Below are 19,566 nucleotides of genomic sequence, written 5' to 3' on the forward strand. Positions count from 1 at the left end.
TATAAACCAGTAACTTGACAACTGAAATTAGTTCTAAGCCGATAATATGATACATGAGATTCAATACATGTTGCAGCCCTGGAATTGTCTTTTACTTGCTTGAAACATCATCTTTAAGTCGTTCAATCTTGGTTACTTTTATTTATTGCGAAAGTAGTAGTAGTTAACAATCAATCACTAACTCTTGAAAAGGTTACTGTTACTTTTATTTGTAGAATTGAGTGTTTAATATAAATTAACCATAAGTCCCTTGGGAACGATAACTCGTTTCTTTAAGAATCTATATTACTTGCGCGACCACGTACACTTGCGTGTATAATTGGGAGCAACAAATATATTCCTAATCATGGAACTATTACATGTTGCCCATGAAGACCTTAAGTTGAGTAGTTCATGCCCATAATTTCACATGAACCATAGGAGTCGAGAAATCTTGAGATGAGGAGTATCATTGAGTCCTTAAGTTGAGTTTTTCATGCCTATAATTCCGCATGAACCTTATGAGTTGAGCATTCTTGAAATGAGTAGTATCATTGAATTTTTTGAGTTCTGAGTCGTTGAGTTTCGAGTATTGAGTTCTTTGTATGGTTATTGAAAACCTTGAATGGAGTCGTTCACATCCATCATTCGGCATGAACCCTATTTTGAGAAGTCTTTTACAACTTTTTCTAAAGTTATTTTAAAACTTGAGTTGAGAAAGAGTAGAGTCGAGTTCATTTTCCTTAAAATGATATATGGGAACTAAGTATTCCCAAGAGTAAATGTTTTCACATTTAAAAGAGGAGGAAACTGAGATTTCCAAAAGAGTTTTGAGCAGTTGAGTAACATTTATTTTTAGAGAAAGATTTTGAGTAATAATCTCAAGAGTTATGTTTTTAAAACATATGAGCTGAAGTATATTTTGGGAGTAGTATCGAGCACCGATAAGGGGACGAGTTCAGATAACTCAAGTCTCCATAAACCATGTAGCCGACGTGGGTAGAAAGGGTCGTACTTGTTAGATGATTCTTTAGTACTTTTTTATCACATACTACTGGATCCACTTAGTTGAGAGGTCTTATACCTTGGCAAAGTATAGGACAGTTATGGCAGCGTGTCGGTTAGAGAAACTCCCACAGTGTTATATTGTATTTTTATATACACACTGAGTGTTATTGTATTTTTCAAACTGTACTAAAGGACCTGGTCCTGTGCTCAATAATGGACGCATACATTCCAACATTTACAATCATCAGCGTTCTTATATCATGTCATGATATGGCCGGCAAGACGAAGAGCTATAGTAGAATAAGATCGATGACCTCGGTCCTAATAATTGATAAGTCAATAAGCTCAACGGATGCACCATGATGCATGCATTTTACACTTAGCAGTGGTACAAAGTATTTGAAAATTACATCCATGATATTGTCAAACAAACCACATTAACTACTAGTTACACAGGAAAAAAAAGTAACAGAAAAAAATGAAACCTTCAACAGTTTTGAAAAAGATACTAGGCTAATACTTGTACAATTCCAACCTTACAATATTAGTTAAAGGATAATAATAAGTTGAAGTCTATATGATTTTTGTGTCCATATGATACACATTACCGACTATTCAAGTGTCTACTATGATAAACAGTGGAAAAAAGCCAAAAATCTCACCCTCATCTTTAAGAACCACCCGTCCATCTCAACCAGTTGCTCGAGAGGTGGTAGACAAACAAAAAGGACGTAGTATGATTGATTGAATGGCAACATACCGATAGATGCATCGACTTCTTAAGGAAAAACTTTTTGGATGAGCTATATCCTATTGTATCATGAAAAATAAGTACATTGATTTTTGTTTAGACAACCATGGTGTCTGGGCCAACTTGTGTGCACCTCAAATAATTTCACGGGATATGGTAACCTACATCAACAACAGGTACTAGGTAACTTTGTCTAACAAGGTTAGAACCAATGGAAAGAAAAAATAAATGCATAGTTCTTCACATCTAATTTTTGTATGTAGGCTCTTTGCACTTTGTTGTGTCTTCACTCCTCTTATTACAGAGTCCTTTAGCTAGTTAGATTAAACTATGATTCCTCAAGAATGCTACTTGGAGAGCCAATAAGCGAGTGTAATAGTACCAAACATCCGCTACTAACGGATCACACTCATTCACTATAGTTGTGTTAAAAAAAATCATGTATAGCCTCTCTCTCTACTCACTCTCTCTCTCCCTCTCTCTCTCTCTCACACACACTTGTATATACTTGTATTGTGGCATTCTCAGTTCACACATTCATCCAAGCTAGGAAGAGCTAGGTTCAAGATAGAGAGGGACAACCCTTCCATTTCTTTGATGCGCACGACTTTCATGGAATCTCCTTCAAAAGTTACTTGAGCAACAAATGATTTTTTGAGTGAGGGATGAGAAAGCACAAACAGGATAGGCCGGTCAAGCCTTTTGATTTAAGTAGATTTTGGTTTAAGTTTTTATATTGCAAGATGATTAGTCTTATGAGATGTATACCCTGCATCTATCATTTCCCCTATGTACGTTTTGTAAACCAAATTTATATTTATTATTTTGCAGGCTGTGTATCAATTCCAACAAAGACATTCCATTACAGAAACACTTGATGCAGATCAAATTGTAATTTCTCTTTTATCTGTCCTGTTACCTGGTCACATTATGTTGTACTGTTTGCCGCATTACTCAAGTACTTGAATTTCTAGACTCGGCTGATAATGCTATAAACTCCATTGGCTTCTTAAAGTAAAACCTCTTAGATGAGCTATCTCCTATCATATTATGGAAAAATGCATAGTTCTTGGCCCTTATTTGCCAATTTTGGCCTACTGTCTCTTTACAGCTAGAGAGCAAGAAGAAAGTGAAAAGTACCGAACATCTGCTACAGAGGGATAATGAGAAAATGATCAAAATAGTCTTTCATGTATAGGGTTTGAATTATTTTGGTCATTTATCTATATCATCTTATCTAAATAGTCCTTAATGTATACATAAAAAGTATCATTTTGGCCCTAGCCTTAAAAACTAACTGAAAACATAAAAAAAACTAGTTAAGTTTAATTGTGGGTCCCACACTCTTCTTCCTCCCTCTTTCTTCGCCATTGCTTCTACTTCATGTTCTTTTTTCTTGCCATTTCTTCTACGATTTCTGCTCCCAAAATCCTCTCATATTCGGCAGTGAAAGCGATAATTTGTGATTGATTGTAATTAGCTTCCTTGAAAAGTTATCAAGATCCCCTTTCCCCTCCATGAAAATGAAGGAAAATAAACAGAAGGGAATCGGTAGCTATGGTGCCTTTCACTGAAACATTTAAGTTGGTCTTTCCAAGTCAGCCATGACTGGCTAGGATTGCCAAGAGTTTGATCCAACTGATCAAGAGATTATTTGGCACTTACTTGGAAAAGTCGAAGGTGGTGATCGGAATTCCCATCCTTTTATGGATGAGTTCATTCCAACTGTTGATGAGGATGATGGCATCTGCGATACACATCCTCAAAATTTACCAGGTATACAAATTATCGCTTTCATGGCCGAATATGAGAGGATTTTGGGAGCAGAAATCGTAGAAGAAATAACAAAAATAAAGAACATGAAGGAGAAGCAATGGCGAAGAAAGAGGGAGGAAGAAGAGTGTGGGACCCACAGTTAAACTTAACAGTTTTTTTTATGTTTTCAATTAGTTTTTAGGGCTAGGACCAAAATGATACTTTTTATGTATACATTAAGGACTATTTAGATAAGATGGCATAGATAAAGGACCAAAATAATTCAAACCCTATACATGAAGGACTATTTTGATCATTTTCTCGATAACATTCATTTGCTATAGTTATGTTAATGAAAATGTGAATATATGATGTAGGTAACTATGTGTTGCTAAAGGCTTACATTTTCACTATTGATTTTGTCATCTTTCTTTACAAAGATTTTTATATTAGGCAGGTTAAAAGATGATCTACCAAAGCTTGGAGTAAAGAGATATCTTATATCTTATAGTGAAGGTTGAAATGGTCCTTGAAATTTGAAATTGTTGCTATGCACGGGCATCACCCATCTAGTATATGAAGAAACAAGAGAAAGGAATTAACAGTAATCGTAAATACTTTCTCAGCCATCCAATTAAAATTTGTTTCTTCTTTTTTCTTTTTTCTACCATAACAAAAAAGGTGAATTTCAGTATTAGTTTAACAGTTGATCCATCTTTAGTGGTTTCTCTTTTTAGAAACCACAACAGAATCATCCCTTGAGTAAGAAGGGGTTTAATTTTGGGAATGAGGCAAGATTGTATATTACTCCCTAGCTCCTTCATTTTAATTTATTTGTTTGGTGTTTTACTTGACACGAAGTTTAAGAAAGTAAATAGTAGTCTTTTGAATCATGCCGTCCTAAAATCAAAATATGTAGAATGTATTAAAATGTCTTTTAATCTTCTAGTATTGAACATGCTAATATGTGAAAAGTAGAATTAAAAAATTGCCAAAAAATAGGAAAGATATTTTTTTCTAAACCAGACTAAAAAGAAAAGTAAGAGAAATAAATAGAGATAAATGAAGTAGTAATACTTATCTGGGCTTTTGTCTTTAATTTACAGAGTATATTCTTTGGATAGATGTTTAATTACTCAACTTGAAAGAAATATGATTGCTCTTTAAATTACAGAGAGTATATTCTTTTGCTCTCGTCTTTGTGACAAAATCTGCTAAAACAGGCATATTTCATGGATCACTCACATATAATAGCATTTTGCTTGACCCCACAGACTATTTTTTTTATTAAATATGTATGCAAGGAACTCTTTTCCTTCTACCTTGCCAAGAACAACTATAGTAGAACATTTATCTTGTTATTTTTTCTTATCATTGCATCCAACGCGACAACCATGTCGGCGAGGTTTATCTGGATCAGAATCACTTGATTCAAGGAAAAGGCCTCTGAGACATCTTCTTTTGATTGTTCTTGCAGGTGTAACGCTGCATTCTGCCTCAAATAGTCTTGTTGAATGTACAGGTTCTGAAGGCACACGTGGGATCGACATATGTACACCTGGATTTCTTTCTGTAATGGAACTGTTATATGAAATAGAATTATTGATGGCCTGTACATTGCAATTTACGTATGCAGCTATTGTTTGATCCTCGATAGCATGTGCATCTTTTGATTTTGTTCCCTCCCCATCTGTGGTTGCATTAGGGTTGATTTTGTATCCTCTATGAATGTGGATTCGCCCTCCTTTTGTGGATGAGTCGGACTCAAGTTGCATAGATGCTCCTCGATTGTCACCTGCAAGAGTGATCACATTCATTGGTGTTTTTCCTGCAGTTTCTTGGTTGCCGCCTCCAACTGCTACTCTATTAAGAACATTTGAGATGTTATCTTTGATCTCTTTGTGTAGGGGAATATGTGACTCACTGGATGCTGCAGTTTTCTGAGTAGAACCAGTGGATATAGTTTTGTTCTGAGATGCACTCGCTCTCGTTTGTCTTCCCTCAGAAGCAGGGTTCACCAATTTTTTATCTTTAGTAGCCTCTTCTTGCTTCACCATATATGCTTGTTTTTGTTGAACTTGTTCTCCAGCACCATACTCCTTACCTATTGCCTCGTGCACCACTTCCTTGATTTCCTGAATGTTGCTAGTCGACTCTTTGAGCAACTTAGACGATTCACCAGTATTACTGGTGGATTTTAACACTGATACTTCCAAAGGTTGCATTGTCTTGTCTGTGAAACTTACTTTTGCTTCAGAGACAGCATCTGACATGGTTAGTTTCTTAGTTTGGAGCTCCATTTGTTCCGTTGGTTCTTTCTTATCCAGAATGGGTGTCTGTGCCTTTGTAGATATGGAAGAGACGTGTTGCAGTGCCTGATTCTTTTCTTGCATTTGAGTTTTTACAACAGACTCTTGGCTTGCTTTAGTTGAAAGGACCTGGGGAGTCTTGCGTGCTGGGGAGGATGATTGAGGAGTTAAGCGAGATGAAGATGGAGATTGAGACAACCGGGACTTAGTTGATGGTGAAGCTATGCGGGACTTATTAGTTGCTTGAGGTGGTGATGAAGATTGAGACTTGTTCCTGGATGCCCAATTTTTGGGAGAAGGAGCTGGCCTAAATGATGGCCTCTGACCAATCTTTGGTCTGGTAGTAGTTTGAGACAGAGAATTTGTGGCAGTAGAGTTGATATTAGAGGGTTGAAAAGGGATTTGGGTTTCACCAGTCAGGGTCGTGCTTGTGGTTGTGGTTGTGGTTGTAGCGTTGGGTCGAGTAGATGATTGGGTTGGTGATTCATCTTGAGACCAAGGAAGTCTTAAGGATGATCTCCGTGTTGCCATTTGACAAGAATGTTGTTTATGTACAAAATGAATGAGGCAAGATACTAATATAAATAGGTTGCCTTTTGATACCTTGCAACATTTGTGACACTATTTAGCTTCTTTTCCCATCATGGAAGTTGCTTTCTTTAAGAGTAACCTTTTCCCCATCATAATTCATATCCAACTCCTATTTCTAAAGTTAATCCTTCAAGCAAGACACATGTATTCTACAATAGGCCCTACCATATTTATCCCTAAACATCACTCAACTTTGAAAATTTATCTACTAAACTTATTGAATTTTATTTTGTATCAATAAAATCACTAAACTTAGACTTTTGTATAAATAAAATCACTCAACTTAAACATTTGTATAAATAATAAAAAATCACTCAACCAAATTTATCATTATTCTTTTTTATATGGAAAAATATTTTTTTTATTATGTCAAGTAAACATGGAGTCCACATATAAATAAAATTTTAAAAAAATAACTTAGTACTAAGGATTTATAATAGTAAATTTACTACCTTCTAAGTAGAAAATTAATTTTATTTTTCATGTGATTAACTTAACTAATATTTATAATAATAAATTTAGTATTTTAAAGTGGAAAATTTAAAACGACCAAAGCATTACACCAAGAAAATACGACAGATTTATAAGCAATAGTTACTGTTTTCTTTCGCTGATATACTCCATATGCACACACACATCAATTGTTTTAGTATTTATAATAATCTCCTTTTCACAAGAAAAAAAAAATATTTTGAAAGAATAAAGTAACATATGTAGTGTGATTTCATAAATAAAATTTAGGAAGAATGGCATGCCCACATTCTTACCCCTTATTTTATACTTAATAGAGATTATTTTCGATAAATCCTCCATAAATATATGATATTTTGTGTATTTGAGAGATTTGAAAAGGTTCAAAAGGTTTGATAATATAATAAGCAAAGGGACATAAAAGATACTCCAGTTGTAAAGATGGTAAGGGACGATCAACCAAGTTTCTCCTTGTATACCCCAGAAGAAGACCAAACAAAGAAAACCCATCTTCTCAATCGGTCCATAATGATTCATCAGCACATCAACTGAAACTGCTTTCACACATGCCATTTATAAACATTCTTTGCACCACAAATATAATACTACTAAGGGCATCTCCGATGGCCAGGCTCCGTTATTCTTGCAGGTGTTATCAAACTGATTCCAAATATGATATCTTCTTTGGTCAATTTTATGATGTTCTGGTCCATGATGATTATTCTGTTAAGGGAATAAATATCTCCAATATTTCTAAATACCAAAATACTGTATTGGATTTATTGCGTAAATCGCAAGTTCAACTCAGACACCAAATTTGGTGTAAATATAATACTACTAAGGGCATCTCCAACCCAAACACCAAAATTTACACCAAATTTGGTGTCAGTACAATTTTAATATAAATCAACTCCAACCCACTGCACCAAATTTTACACCAAAATTTGGTGTAAATATAATACTACTAAGGGCATCTCCAACCCAAACACCAAAAATTTACACCAAATTTGGTGTAAATATAATACTACTAAGGGCATCTCCAACCCAAACACCAAAAATTTTACACCAAAAGATATTTCTCTCTTCATTATTATATTATTATTTCTTATTTCATTTATATTTTCTTAAATCATAAAACAAATTCTTTCTAAAACATTCACCATATATAATTCATATTATTTTCTTTTATAGTCGTTTAATATAAAATTATTTTATACCATATTTTATAACATAATTTATTTTATTTTTAAAAAAAAGTCATATAGAAAAATTAATTTATAAAAAAAACTAACTTTTATATCTAAAATTAATATTATAAAAATAATTAAATATACAAGAGATTTAATTAAAACATACAATTTATATAATGTTTAATTAAAAAATTTGTATAATGAAATAATATTAAAATATTCAATAAAGTGAATTGGTGTGATGAATAGTGTTACACCTAATTTGATGTAACACTATTCACACACCAAAATGGTGTAAAATTTGATGTTCGGGTTGGAGTTCCAAAACACCAAATTTTACACCAAAAAAGAATTTGGTGTAAAATTTGGTGTTGGGTTGGAGTTGGTCTAAGCACCAAACAAATACCATGTCACCATTTCTTACAAACACCACCAATAAAACATCCATTAACTGGCGACACAACCTTCTATGGGGGTTAGCAAAGGAAGATGTTATTGTCGGGGATACGTGACACTTGCGCTCATTCAACGTTCATTTAGCTCAATAATTAGTGTCTTAAATGTTTAATTTTATCTTATTCCAATAAAAGATTCATGAATTGCAATTATCAAGGCAATTGAACAAGACAGGGATTGAAGTTTTAAAGAATGACAAAAACTGTAGAAAAAAAAAGTGTAAAATACGCATTGTTAATCACCTAACAGGAAGGGTGAATCGTCAAAAGAACCTGAGACTGCCTTAGGTGACAGTGCACTGAGTCAACTCTCAAGATTAATTGGTGAAGTGAGACAAGAACGGTGATCCACAGAAAGAGAAAAGGTGAAGTGAGTAGATATCACCGAATATGACAGTACTTGCAGATAAAATGATGGTCCAAAGGGCGATATGAGGTGAAAATCGGCGATCCTCCGTATTGACAAACGCAAACTCGAACGGGATCACCGAATGAGGCATAAACACCTAAAGCCTGAAAGAAGAAAAAGGTGAATTGAAGATAGATGGGTGATTCACCGAATGTAGATGGCGAACTCAGCTAACTTCGCCGAATGAGACACATAGTTACTTTTTGGGCAAAATTTTAGAAAACTATACATAGCCCAGAGGAGAGAGAAAGAGGGTATGTAGAAATTGAGAAGAATAGTCTGAACATTTTAGAGAGAAACATTTTTCCATTAAGGGAGAACACTTTTAGTTTCGAATTTCTTAGAGTTGTAAACTTGAATTGGGTGAATTGAAGCCAGATTTGAAGTGGGTTTGTTGTTAAGTGTTCAATTTCATGTTACCCATGGTTTATTGCATGGAAGGCATAATTTCTTTACACTTTGCAATGTGTGGCTAAAACTTCAAACTCCTGGAGTGTGATAATGTGATTGCACATTGATATAATTTAGTGGGTTTGTTAAATTACTCTATTTTATGACTGTTAATCACAAATTTGACTGATTGCCAAGTGATTAATTCATGAATTAAGGTGGCCAACTTAATTTTAGTTTTGATCTTGCATTGATGCTCAAAAAAGACCAATATAAGTGGGTTATCTAATCAATAGCTACAATTTAGTACACTTGATTGCAATTCTAAAGTTTTGGGTTGATTAAAATGACATGTTGAAGAGACCGAAAGAAGATTCTATGCAAGGATGCTTTGAGATCGAAAGAAGATTAGCATTAATGATGACGACCCAGTTTATTTGTGATTAATTAATTGTAATGAGCAATTCTACAATAACCCAAATGAAATCAAAATTCAATCTCCACGCCCCTAAGTTAATTAGTTTTTTGAATCATCAACTATTGTAATTTTGTCAATAGGGAGTTTAAATCAGTGTTGTTAAAATTGGTGGTCGGCCCCTTTGCTATTTCAACTTCATTGAAATTAATTGCTCTCCGCTCCTTTGCTATTTCAACTTCATTGAAATAAATTGCTAGTCAATTCTCTAATTAAATAAATTCCTAACAATACACCAGTCCCTGTGGGATTCGACTCCTACTCTTTATTGACGACTAGGGGTGTTCACGGGTCGATTTGGATCAGTTATTGGTCAAAATCAAAACCAAACCAACTTAATCGGTTTTAAAATTATCAAAACAACCAAACCAAATATAGTATATATTTATCGGTTTGGTTCTTATCGGTTTCAGTTCGGTTTGGTTCGGTTATTCGGTTATTAACCATAGACAAAAATAAAAAACAATTCATTCAAAGCGTTAAAAAATGACAACAATTTATTTAAAACGAAAATAGTTAGAATGACTGACATTACATAATTTTCCATCATTGAATTTACTATGAATAAAGCTTCCAATTTCATTTATTTTGGCTTAGAAGAAAGAGACATTGATATTTTCAATCTTATAAATAATTGTCACAGACACACTCATATACATAAAACCAATAAAATAAATATTCTCACCTTGGACATTTTTTCTTTCATAAGTAAATTATAAATAAATTTTGATGAAAACACATATAAGATCTTTAAAGTTGTTAATAAAAATAATATATTATGTATGTATAACAATAAAGTATATGTATATAACTTGTCGGTTCGGTTCGATTATTTCTTCGATTTTTTCGAACAAAACCATAACCAACTCATATACTATCGGATTTTAAAATTTTAAAACCAAACCACACCTAACCCAAATAAAAATAGATTTATTTAATCAATTTGGTTCAGTTTTTCGATTTGGATCGATTTTTATCCAAACCGTGAACACCCCTATTGATGACGATTGACATTTCAGCGTTATCAAAGCGTCATACTCATACCAAGGGGGCAGAGATTCACTACGTACTGGGAAATGAGGATATTTAGGACTCTACAAGTCGGTTAATAATGGGAGAAAAAAGAACTCATAATGTAGATTCATACCTCATTTGGCTTTTACAGGCGTCTCTTTAAGGCAAAACTTCAAAACTGATTTAAGTGAGATTAGCTTAGCAGCTTGGAACAAATTATATCATGCAAGGGAGAAAACCTGATATTTCCTTTCTCCACCTCTAAGAATCACTTCACTGCAATGTGAAAGATGAAGAGACCAACAAAACCTAGTATCAAAAAGCATCCAATTCTAACATAACTCTAACTACCACCACAAATGTCAAACAACAGCAAAGAAAATCACTTCCCTTTTCCTGACATCTTATGACAAAAGAAAAACTATAAACGAATGTCATCGCTACAATAACTATCAATTAACAAGTCCGTATGGCAAATCCTCCAACTGTTTTATGTTTTCTTGCAAAAGCTCCCTTCCATTTTGTCCACCACTGGACTTCATAACTGTCTGCATCAAAAGTAACAAAGCTAACATCAGAAATGTAGGGCACTTGGTTTACATCAAATGCTAACCACGCAATAATTTATTTAAATGATATTTGTTAGTTGTACTTTTCCTTTAAAAAATTAAATGTGATTTAAACATGAAATATAATTCAAATAGTCATTTTATAAAAATAAAAAGTTAGGGCAAATTTGAAAAATAAAATATACTGAGTGAAAAAGTGAAAATAAGGTTTGGTGAAAAAATACAGAAATGATAGTGGTTACCATTTTTCAAATTTCATGCATAGATCCAGGTTTGAGGGAGGTTTAGAAGGTCAGCCGAGTCAAAATGGAGTGTATGGGCAGTATCAACAGAATTTAAATGGTGGAAACAGTGAAATGTCACAGTAGAAATTCAGTGGCAATTACAGGAGAAATGTAGGAGTGCCTCAGCAAAACCTTCCCAGTTATGACCCTGGAAATGTAAGGAATGTTCAATCTAAAAATTCTGAAATGTATCCACAAAAATGCAAGTGGGTATAAACATGGAAAAGCATATGAAGTCAAGTGGCTCAAGGGAGATAATGGGGCAATTTCAGCAAAACTTAAGCCACTTTAACCCTTCTAGTGCTGTACATCACATCAAACTTCTTATCAATCTCGGAATGGAATAGTAGACCATCAAGAAATGACAAGTTCAACACATGTTGAACAGTCTATTGATTCTGCTGATAGCAGCAGTAAAAAAGGTTCAGTTGATGAGCTCGATGACTTCTGTAAACAAGGCAACGTAAAGGAGGCAGTAGAAGTTTTGCATTTCTTGGAGCACTAATGTCACAGTTGATTTATCTCAATATATTATGTTGATGGATGTGTGTAATGAGGATAAATCCCTTGAGGATGCTAGATCAATTCATGAGCACCTTTTAAGATCTCATCCTCATCTTGACATCAAAATGTACAATAAGATTCTTGAAATGTATGGAAAATGTGGCTCCATGAATGATGCCTTCTTGGTGTTTCGAAAAATGCCTCAACGTAATCTGACTTATTGGGACACAATGATTACATGGCTTGGTAAGAATGGTCTTAGAGAAGATGCAATAGAATTGTTTGGGTAATTCAAGAAAACTGGGATGAAACCTGATGGCCAAAAGTTTGAGTGTCTTCCATGCTTGTAGTGTTGTTGGTGATATAGTTGAGGGCATGTTGCACTTTGAATCAATGAGTAAGGATTATGATATTGTTCTCTCTATGGAGCCATATGTGGTAAGTACAGGATATCTTGATGAAGCTATGGAGTTCATTGAAAGGATGCCTATACAGCCAAGTATTGAAGTATGGGAAACCATGATGAATCTGTGTACAATTCATGGGAATTCGGAGCTTGCTGAGATTGTTGAGCTCCTAGACCCATCTCGTTTGGATGAACAGTCAAAGGCAGGTTTTTTGGCTGTAAAAGCATCAGAATAGCCAAGGAGAAAGAGAATGAAATCTTCTCAAAGTCTTCTTGAGCCTCGAAGCAAAGTTCATGAATATAGTGCGGGAGATAGGTCACATCCCGATCATGAGAAGATATATGCATTTCTAAGGGGTTAAAAGCAGCTAACGGAGAAGGACGGTTACATACCAGAGACTAAGTTTGTGTTACATGTAGGTCAAATGCAGATATTCAAATAAAGTAAAACTTTTCTAGAAAAAACTGAAAAATTCTCATGGCCAATCAGTCCATAATGTTTCATCAGCAGAGACCAGAAACAACCAGTGCTTTTGCACTTCACAGTTGAAACTACTTTCACACATATGCGATTTATAAACATTCTCTGCAGCACAAATAGTACTAAGCACCAAAGAAATTTTTATTTTACTATACCATGTGAAAATACCTAAACCATTTCTTACAGACACGACAATAAAACATCCATTACTACCAGTAAAGCAGCTAATCATCTGGATCATCGTATCAGCTATACTCAATGATTTATTATTTACAGCATTACATTAATATATAATGTGCCTTACAATAATCTAGGAATCAATGATAGCAATTCACCTGCCCCCTAATCACCACATCTCACCCCGCAAAAAGATCTACAGCAACAAGATGCAAGTTCCTGAGCAAGTGGTTAGATCACACCATGAAAAGCTAAAGCACCACTTAGTATTGTAGCTTAAGAGAAATATATTTCTACTAAAACCAAAAGCAGTTTTAGTGGACAAGCAAATCAGTTTATCAGTCCTTTTAATGTTCATTTCAAAGTAAATCCAAATCATGTGGCAATTCAACTCCCAGTAGTAACAAGGATATGCAAAAAAGGGTTCAAAAAATGAAAGATCTGCAAACATCATAATAACCACAATTGATGCATCTAACAATGGAGAAGACATTTATAAGTCAAAACTTATTAGTTATTCTGTGTCGAAGAACAACTACAAGTCAGAAGGAATGGGCTGCAAGGTCGTAAAATGCTCAGGAAGACAGGAACAGTAATCATCTTGCTGCTTTAAATTAATGGAGACAATTCATGGTGATTCCTGAATCACAATGAGGCCATTGATTCTTGTAGGCTTCAGAACACTAAAACACACTTTCATGAGCCAACTCCCAAGATAGATAGCACTAACTTACCTTGTACGCAAGTGATCAACATTATCTTACAGAAGGTCTCCTGCGAAGAAAAGTTTGAGACGCCATGAGTGTTACTTGAAGTTGCTCAGACACTGTAAATCCCCGAGCTTCCATCAATCCTTGGAACTTTTGAGCATCTTGTACAAATCCACCAGCTATAAGTGACCATATAATCCTCTCGAAATCTTCTGGTTCCAACTGCTCTTGTTTTGCCTCCAAAACTCCAAGAGCTTGAAGAGCCTTTTTCTCAACATTAGCTCTTGCATACATGTCACATAGGCTAATATGAACCTTGAATGGAGGAGCCTCACCCTGTTCAGCAATTTTATCTAAGAGTTGTTCAGCTTCATCAATTAGTTGCATTTTACTCAACCAATCCACCAAAACCGAATAAGTAGCCACCCCAGGCTCAAAGCCATCTTTCTCAAGCTCTATTAAAAGATTTAAGGCTTTATCCAGCAGGTTATTCTTCTCATATGCTGCTATCATGGTAGCAGTGCATCTATCATCTGGCTTGTGTCCAAGTTTAATCATGTAATCGAAATTCTGCCTTGCCTGATCAGGGTCACCAGCTTTTCCAAATGCCTCAACAAGTAACATACATGACTCTAAAGTGGGCTGAAATCCTGAAAATTGCATTGTAGTTGCTATTCTATGGGCTCCATTAGCATCACCATGCTGAGAAAATGACCTTAGGAGGGCCATATAGATCTTCTTAGAGGGTTTGATGTCTCTTACCTCCATTTCCTTCATCAATGATTCACCTTTCTTTGGGTCGCCAGCATTTACATAGGCTAGGATCATGGAATTGTAAACCCCCATGTCTGGTAGGAATCCTTGAGTTCTCAAGCTCTCAAATGCGGCTTTTGCTCGATCCAGATCACCTGCTTTGCTGTACATGTGAACCATGATTGTTGATGTGAGAATATCAGGTACAATTCCATTTTCACTCATCTTTCTGATAATTCTCTCGGCATCTTCTCGCCGGTTATCTCTAGCATGGGCGTCAACGAGTTTTGAGTAGTCACGTATGTTTGTTTGGAAGGACTCTTCACCAAGCACATGTTCTGCAATCTAACATGTTTACAAAAAGTCAGAATTAGCTAATACTTAACAACAACTTAAATTCAGATTTTCTTTTTAGCCAGAAACTTAAATTCAGATTTGTGACAACATTTGCTTTATAGATTCTTATACTAATACAAATTAGTAGTACGAAGAAGGAGCATTCAAAACAAGTGATATTAAGAATATTAACTTAAAGTCTCCCAGTTTTTGCAGTTGACAATGGGACGAATGAAAGTTAAAAATAAAAATGAAAATTGAAGTCATGCTAATAAGAAAACACTTAAATTGGAGAAGGAATTACCTTCAAATATAGACTAGGATTTCGGTTATTCAATCTATCAAGTAAATTTATCCAGTCTACCCTGCTAGGCTGGAGAAGTTGTACCCATTCTGCTATAAGTGGAGAATAATCATCTTGATCCTGTGAAGAAAGTAATTTTTCAGTAATAATTTTGCACTTTCCATCTATTTTTTTTGGTTCTTGAGGGCATATGATTTTCTCAGCCTCATGAATCTTATCAGCCACTTGTGACCATTTTGAATCGGATAAATCAAGTCCATAAATCTTATAGTTAATTTTGCCACGCCTTTTTGGAAGAGCGACAAGTTTAGGGTCCTCAGCACGACTTTGGTGCTCCACGACACCAATACCATATTCGGTCCCTTGCTGTTCCTCTTCCTTAAAACGTTCAAGACTGTGATAAAACTCACTCTCCTCCATCTTCTCACGTGCCCATTTGAACCTATATTCCCTAAGCATATCTCCACGTATACCTACTTCACCAGCAAACCTACACATCTCCTTAACTTGCTCAGCTTGAAGAAAGTTCTTCATTTTATCCTTCCTTTTTGCTTTCTCCATATCTTCCAAAACTACATTACTCACCTCCCACACAGTCTTCCACAAATCGTGACTAAAATCATCATCCTGAGAAGGTGAGGACGACTTACCTCCAACTATCTGATCAAAACCACCCTTTTCCAGCTCAGAAACAACCTTGGCAACAATAACCAAAAGCATCTCATCAATTGTTTTTTTCTCAAAATCTGGATATACTTCCATGAGTTTTCCACGCATTATCCAAACAAATCTTGACAAGAAGTCATTCATTGTAGCATCATCCTCAGTCTCACTTACCATTTCTTCAGCTGTATCAGTAGCTGTATCTGTATGAATGAATCTTTTACCACTCCAAGATACAAATTTTGGAACTGGTGTGTTGTGAATTTGGAAAAATCGGCATTTGGTCCAACTGGTGGACGGAGGAAGAGAGGATGTTGGGATTGAGGATTTTGAGTGAAAATGAGATAGAATTTGCGTAGCTTTGAGTTTTGACAATTTGTCGATTGTTCGTTTGCTGATTAGCTGCTTCATATTCAGATCAAAGAAATTAGGGTTTATCAAATTGCAGGAGAGTTGGACAACTTCTCTTTAATATATAGAGTATAATATAAAACCTTTTTTTTTTCTTTTTTTCTTTTTGGAGCAGGGTGGATGGTAAATACATATACATATCCCATAATTAAATATACAGAGGAAAAGATAAATGTGAATATTGATATTAAAAATAATTTACTAAAATATAATAACAGATAGAAAAATGGAGAGAGCTACAAGTTAACTCATATTCTCTGTTCACCATCACGTCCTCTTTCAAATTTCTATTTCCCCTAAAATTAAATACTAGTCGGAATTAATGGTTAGGGGTATATATAGAAACAAACAGAAAAGTAATTGAATAATTACTCCTTTTTACAACCCAAAAATCACAAGATTTTATTAATACGAAGCATGTTGTGAGTTATGTTAATCACTTTTTAGATAAAAATAAAAAATATTTTAAAGTAAATTATTGTGTTATTATCATATAGTGAAATGGAGAGAGAAATATCAAAAATAAAATAAAAATGCAAATGGGATATAAACAAGTGTTGCATCACCTTATTTATGTATTTTCATTTATATGTATATAGTCTATAGATCTTTCAAGCTATTAACTTAAATAAAGAAAATAAAGAAAGACAGAAATAATGATTATAATAAATGCTTGAAGACGACTTAATCAAAATCAAAATTTAAAAAAATGTAGAAGTAAAAGAAACTTAAAAATTCTAATTGAGAAGATAAAATAATTTTAGTAGAAATAAAAAAAAATTAAATTTTTAGTCCATATGGAAGAATCGTTAGAAATTCCAGTAAAAAAGGTAAAAGATTTAGTAAAAATAGAAGAAAATTTTAATATTTAGTTGATACATATGTCAATTATAATTTGTTTTTTATATATAACTAGAAAGTTTTTGCACGTGTGCGCACGGACCCAATAATATTTAAGTAATATTAACCGCACTCCAGGACTCGTGTTATTAGAAATTGTAATGGCATAGTAACTCCGTTGTTCCCTCAAAATGAGAAAGAAGTTGCAGTAACTATGTAAATATCTGACATGAGTATTCATATGAATTATTTTCTAGTCTTGATGTGTATAAGCTCCACATAAGTCTTCCTCCTCAACAGTTGTGATCACTGCGATTCTTGTATAACTGGTATCTGTTGGAGCTATAATAGCGTTTAGATCTGCCATCCAACCATTAAAATTTTTTCACTTCACTTTCGATCATTGAGGGTCACAAATAAAAAGAGATGAAAATGGATCAATTTTTATGCTAAACTTGTCTATATACTTGCGCTCCAATTACTCACAAAAAGTCAAAAATAACTTTAATTTATGAATAAACTCCAATTTATATTCATGATCAAACACAATTCCAATTTTCATATATCATTTTTCACTTTGAAATCAAATTTTTTTATTTTTTTTTCAAATTTAACAATGAAATATGACCAAATAACCAATAACATTCTAAATAATGTTGCTTTCACTAACTCCTCTAGTATGAGGATCTTGAATTAACAACATAATGAGGACTTGAAGCCTTCTGTTCTGTTCTCTGTTTGGAAGATCCTCTAATTCCTTTTTCTCAATATTAACTCCCGCAACTAATGTCATTCTAAAAACTTCAGCATGTAAACTTCGATCTTTGAAGTTTATAATTGCCTAATTCATCCCAGATCCATCCTTGAGCTTGTCTATGAATCTGCAGCTATATTAGATGGTATTCCAGACTTGTGCTAAATAAGGGGACATAAAGAAGAGATGTGCAACATACTCATTATCTTTGCTGCATAGTGCACACTTCTCCTCCTCCAAACGCCATCATTTGGCTAACCTTTCCTTTGTAAACAACCTGCTACAAACAGTGAGATATAAGATAAGTTGACCATTTAGGAGGGCCTATTTGTTGCAAATCAGCCTTGCCCAATCAACCTTCTGGTAAGCTCTTTTTAGCTGAAGAGTTTGCTGATAGTGAACTTATCTGATCTTAGTACATCCCTTTCTTACCAACCATCTTCCTCAAAAGTATTTCTGAACTTTGATGATATCAGATAAAAATATATGAAAATAGTCCATTTGAATTCCAGCGAAAAGAATCGCCTCCAAACAGTTCATTAATTTTGGAAAAACTATGATACTATTCTTTTTTCCCCAATCAGAATTATGTTGAATTTCAAACAGTTCATTAATTTTGGAAAAACTATGATACTATTCATTTTTTCCCCAATCAGAATTATGTTGAATTTCAACGATTAGCTATTGATCCATCAAGATATTCGACTAAAAATTCAACATGCACCTCAAAAGACTAAACCATTCTGAAACAACTCAAAAGACTAAACCATTCTGAAACAACTCAGGCTCCAAAAGTTAAAAGATATTTGAAAGTGTTATCTGAGTCAAAAATATCAATTTTCATAATCTACAATATTTACCACCAAAACAACTTAGACTCCAATAATTTGAAGGAACAACTAACCAGAAAGGCAAAACAACAAGTTGAGTAGAACAATCTGGGAAAGACAATGACAGTGCGTTCTTTAGGAGCCTATTTCCGTCCCTGGGCTTCTTCTCTGCGGGAGATTCTAAAATAGAGCTCAGATTCTTCCATCCTTCTTGCTGAATCTCCCTCAGGGGCCTGTAAACATCATCTATTATATTGAAGTTTGGTGTTTTTTTTTTTTAATTTGTGATGGATCTGATCAGGCATATAATCCGCATCAAATACACCATGTCATCAATACACTATGTCAATACATATTCAAAAATTTACCAACCAATATAGAACAATATTAACCCTATCAATTGAAGGTTTAAAGACACAACATGTTCACCATGAACTTGTGCAATTAGAAATAAAACATTTAAATATTATTGCTCGTTTGTTCTCATCAATGAGTCGGTCATTGACTTCAAAAAATATGAAATTATTTTCTTGTGCAGGAAATTATATTACTTTTCTTTCCCTTTAAATTATCTCAAAATTAATCATATTAGTCACTAATTTGTTCTCCTTAAATAGTTTTGTGATTTGTAGTAAAAAAAAGGGATAAGGGTTTGAAAAATACCCCAACTTTGGTCGGATTTGCTATTGCGATACTAAACTTTCATAAGGACCTATTACCTCCCTAGACTATTTAATACCGTATTTT

At 34.1% G+C, this 19,566-nt stretch overlaps 2 protein-coding genes, 1 long non-coding RNA gene and 1 pseudogene across 6 annotated transcripts in view; 1 reads left to right on the plus strand and 3 right to left on the minus strand.

Annotated features, from left to right (window-relative positions):
* Window positions 1–4,620: 4,620 nt before the first annotated feature.
* On the minus strand, window positions 4,621–6,361 carry LOC102580236 (putative uncharacterized protein DDB_G0290521). The gene has a single exon (XM_006341222.2). It carries the CDS (start codon window positions 6,331–6,333, stop codon window positions 4,852–4,854), a length of 1,482 nt encoding a protein of 493 aa, XP_006341284.1. The 5' UTR covers window positions 6,334–6,361; the 3' UTR covers window positions 4,621–4,851.
* A 4,615-nt stretch (window positions 6,362–10,976) lies between these two features.
* On the minus strand, window positions 10,977–16,505 carry LOC102601772 (pentatricopeptide repeat-containing protein At5g12100, mitochondrial). 3 transcript variants are annotated; one of them, XR_366831.2, is made up of 4 exons: window positions 15,322–16,505; window positions 13,953–15,026; window positions 11,609–11,798; window positions 10,977–11,345 (listed from the first exon to the last, which is right to left on the minus strand). XR_366831.2 is itself a non-coding variant. In XM_006341199.2 (3 exons), exons 1-2 carry the CDS (start codon window positions 16,393–16,395, stop codon window positions 13,974–13,976), a joined length of 2,127 nt encoding a protein of 708 aa, XP_006341261.1. In that variant the 5' UTR covers window positions 16,396–16,504; the 3' UTR covers window positions 10,977–11,345; window positions 13,953–13,973. The 3 variants fall into 3 exon arrangements, 1 of the variants encoding a protein (XP_006341261.1); XR_366833.2 differs by lacking the exon at window positions 11,609–11,798 and adding an exon at window positions 13,377–13,414; XM_006341199.2 differs by lacking the exon at window positions 11,609–11,798 and having other exon boundaries at window positions 15,322–16,504.
* Window positions 11,805–13,370, plus strand: LOC102601441 (pentatricopeptide repeat-containing protein At2g25580-like; annotated as a pseudogene).
* Window positions 16,506–17,733: 1,228 nt separating the features above from the next.
* LOC107059500 (uncharacterized) overlaps window positions 17,734–19,566 on the minus strand; it is a 3,278-nt gene continuing 1,445 nt past the window's right edge. Inside the window, exons 1-3 of one of the 2 annotated variants that reach the window (XR_001472697.1) lie at window positions 18,894–19,523; window positions 18,189–18,269; window positions 17,734–18,116 (exon numbers count right to left, since the gene is read on the minus strand). This is a non-coding gene — a long non-coding RNA (uncharacterized lncRNA). Of the gene's footprint in view, window positions 18,270–18,893; window positions 19,524–19,566 lie in introns of those variants that run through there. The other variant, XR_001472698.1, reaches the window with a different exon arrangement.

The sequence above is a fragment of the Solanum tuberosum genome, unplaced genomic scaffold, assembly GCF_000226075.1.
Source record: "Solanum tuberosum cultivar DM 1-3 516 R44 unplaced genomic scaffold, SolTub_3.0 scf00022, whole genome shotgun sequence".
Lineage (NCBI taxonomy): Eukaryota > Viridiplantae > Streptophyta > Magnoliopsida > Solanales > Solanaceae > Solanum > Solanum tuberosum.

What these genes read in the sequence shown, in the direction of transcription:
- LOC102580236 (XM_006341222.2), bottom strand. Translation starts at nt 6,333, where the DNA reads ATGGCAACACGGAGATCATCCTTAAGACTTCCTTGGTCTCAAGATGAA.
- LOC102601772 (XM_006341199.2), bottom strand. Translation starts at nt 16,395, where the DNA reads ATGAAGCAGCTAATCAGCAAACGAACAATCGACAAATTGTCAAAACTC. An exon ending in ATCCTAGTCTATATTTGAAG is followed by an intron (nt 15,027 to 15,321) that starts GTAATTCCTTCT and finishes TAAACATGTTAG; the next exon opens with ATTGCAGAACATGTGCTTGG.